Genomic DNA, 3334 nt, shown 5'->3' on the forward strand with positions numbered 1-3334 from the left:
ATTTGGTCAAAAATGGTCAAAGTCCACTTTTCTTAGTCAACGGACGGTTTCATGGATAGTTTTCATCTAGATGGACTCCAAGTAAATATTTATGAAATGTTAGGGACCTCTGCTGATACACATTGAAGATTAGAGTAAAGTCTGAAAAAATTGAAAACATTTGGGGCCGCTGCTACAATTTTTCCTACGAAAAATTGGTCAAAAAAATATTATAAAAAACTCTATTTCTTCATCCAAATTCTTATATTTTTGTTAACACTTGAATAAAATAATGAAAATATACAAAATTTTGAATATCTTCAATTTATCAAATCAGAAAACATAGATGTATTTTGATAAGTAACTATTTTCGAGCGTGTTCAAAAATTCTCTGAAAGTATTTTGTTTGGCTAAAATAACTTTTAGAGAAAAACGATATAAAGTAACTTTATCAAAAAGCTCTACTACAAAAGTTAAAAATAAAAATAGAAGCCCTGCCACTAGGGCTCATTTATTAGGTGCTCGATCGGCTTAAGCATTTTTTCTTTGCAATAATGGTGCTGAAAGTACTCATCAGTAACTCTAGAATCAGCCTCAACATTGATCAGAACATTTAAAAAAGTCTCTGTTTTGCACCAACTTAATTTTCAGAAATTATTATCTACACAGTTTTTTCATTTGCAAATCTCTGTTTCTTTCTTTAACATGCATAGGAAAGAATCCCTTTCTCCTGTGAAGCAGCACAAGCTCATCAACAACTTGATTCAGCAATAACTCAAATATTTGTTGCCCATGATGCACACATATATCTTCAAAATCTTCGAACTTCAAGACTTGACTGGGTGCCCAACGAGATTCCTTTAGATCATCTTCTGTCAACTTACGGACATTTTCGACCAATTTTAGGTTGTAAGAACTCTCTTCCTTCATCGTTTTGTTGTGATCACGTTCGTCAGTGATTGCCTTGAGTTCTCCATAGTTAGAATGCCGTATAGGTTTGTTTGAACGTTGCAGTACGGGCAAAACTTCTGCAGGACAATCAATATTCATCATTTCACACAAGTATTCAATCCAGCATATTAAACACACCATTGGAAATTCAGCATTCCTAGGAATTATTATATGTTTAATTTACCTGATGATGATGGAGTGGCTACTGGGTGCATCTGATAATGTTGAGTTTCATCAAAAACGGAGAAAGAATGTGATTTTTTTGGGTTGTACTGAGAATTTTTTTTCTTTTGGTTCTTGGAATACTGTGATTTGGCTGGCCTTCTTTCCTTCAAGTCCACATTTGTTTTTCTACTAACATTCTTCTTCCGAGGTGTAGTACTGTAGCCAACTTCTGAAGATAATTTAGCATGCAATTTCTTGGGCTTATCCTCAGATTTCTTCATAAGATATTGTTGGTCTTTTAAGCTTTGATTGCTTTCTTTCTTGAGTACCTTCTTCTGTTTCACCTCCGATCTTTCTTGACGTTTGGTTGTAGCTTTACAATTTTCTACTTCCTCAAAGTGCAGAATCAAGTCAAAATCATGTTTTCCTTTAAGATCAAGAGAAGGGACTTCACGAAATGACACAGATGTTCTTAATCTTCTATGCTGGGCCGGGGATTGTTTACAAGAAACATCAAATTGTGCAAGAAAGTCAATGGAATTCAATGACCTGCTTCGAAAATAAGAAGACAGATTTTTATTTTTTGGCTTGATATCTTCTGGCAGGGAATCTAAACCCATTAATCTGGCCACCACTCCAGGAGTTTCTGCAGCTTTCAATTTTGCCTCATCAGACTTTAATAAAGTACTTTCAGGCTTCTCAACTTCTTTGCTGTTCTTGGACTCGACAAGCTGATCAGATGGGTGTGTTGGGAGGCTTCCACCGCACAACAACCGCCGTGCGAAGCCGGAGAAACACTTGGTAGAATTTGCATCAACTGAATTCGCCATTTTTTTTTTTCAGTTCAACACACACAGAAGGGCAGGAGGAGGAAAAGGAGGGGAGATTTCTATATATTTGAAGGAATCAATGATTGAGGGTGGGAATGGAATGGATTAATTATTGAATGAAGATGCCAATCGTGTAGTCTTTGAATTCACAACTGCAGGATACTTAATATTTAGCGGTGTAAATTTGGTGGTACGTAGCTGTCAAACTTGACTGGAAGGAGTGTGTACGGAAGAGGAAAAAATGCTGCTAGTTGTCGGTCTTCCGAGGAATTTCTTCGTTCAATGTTGTACTAATCATTTGTTCTATTTAGCTACCGTTGGACATCCCTTACATCAATTTAGCCCCGTTTGTTTTTCATTATTTATCCGTTAAAATTAAAAAAATATAATCGTTATTCATCACATCAAATTATCATATATAATTTTTTATTTTTTGTATATGGCTCATAACGACTATATTTTTTATTCTCATTCTTACATTAATGTGATTCAAACGATCATATTTATTTTTATACACAAATTTAGAATTTTTTTTTTTTACTTTTTAATCATATACTCTCAAAAAAAAAAAATACTATTCAACAAAATATTTTTAAATTTTAAGAAAGTCAAATAAGAGCTTAGCTATCAAAAATGCCAATTAAAATTTTAATTTAAGTTATGAATAAGAATTAAAATTTTAATTTAAGTTCTTTTTGACCCTTTTTAAAATAAAATTCTTTATTTTTCATATTTATGTTCAACCATATATTTAAATAATAAAATATTTTACACGTAAATTTAAATTTTTTCTATTTTTTATCTACATTCTCCAAAAAATTATTATTCAAAACATCATTTTCCTAATTTTTCTTTATGATGGCCATCAAACAAGAGTTAAATTAAAGACAATAATTCATTTTAATCACATATTTTATGAGACTCGTAATGTTTCAACCTCAAATTTAATTATTTTCTATCAAAATATACTAAGGATCTTATTTAAATCCCCGCCAAACATGGGTTTTGTTGGGAAAAAATTTGAAAAATCCAGAACTTGTATTCACTTTTAACTATACATATAATGAGACTCGCCAGCATGTAAAATTAAAAAAGCTCTGTAAAACAAGGTTTAAGTTTTTAAAATTGTGATAGGAGAACTACAATCAAAATATATTGATAAAAAGGAAATTCTAAATGTACAGCACTTATACAGCCCTCGTCATGTGTGGGGGATGTAGTGCAACGCTTGATAAAAACATAACTAATCGACAAAATGGTATAAAAGTCTCCGAGTATTTACACATGAGGACATGTCGTAGCGAAAATTCTTATGCACAAGTCTAGGCAAACAAGGTTATAAGCTAAGTTCCTATTTAGACTGGAGAAAAATTAAATTTTGATAAAAGTTAATTAAATGAATTGTTCAA

General features: G+C 32.1%; 1 protein-coding gene across 1 annotated transcript; it reads right to left on the minus strand.

Moving 5' to 3' along the window:
* Positions 1-452: 452 nt before the first annotated feature.
* Positions 453-2170, minus strand: LOC111398297. The gene is made up of 2 exons (XM_023025216.1): positions 1115-2170; positions 453-1007 (listed from the first exon to the last, which is right to left on the minus strand). Exons 1-2 carry the CDS (start codon positions 1923-1925, stop codon positions 637-639), a joined length of 1182 nt encoding a protein of 393 aa, XP_022880984.1. The 5' UTR covers positions 1926-2170; the 3' UTR covers positions 453-636.
* Between the last annotated feature and the right edge of the window lie 1164 nt (positions 2171-3334).

Source organism: Olea europaea, chromosome 1, assembly GCF_002742605.1.
Source record: "Olea europaea var. sylvestris chromosome 1, O_europaea_v1, whole genome shotgun sequence".
Taxonomy (NCBI): Eukaryota; Viridiplantae; Streptophyta; class Magnoliopsida; order Lamiales; family Oleaceae; genus Olea; species Olea europaea.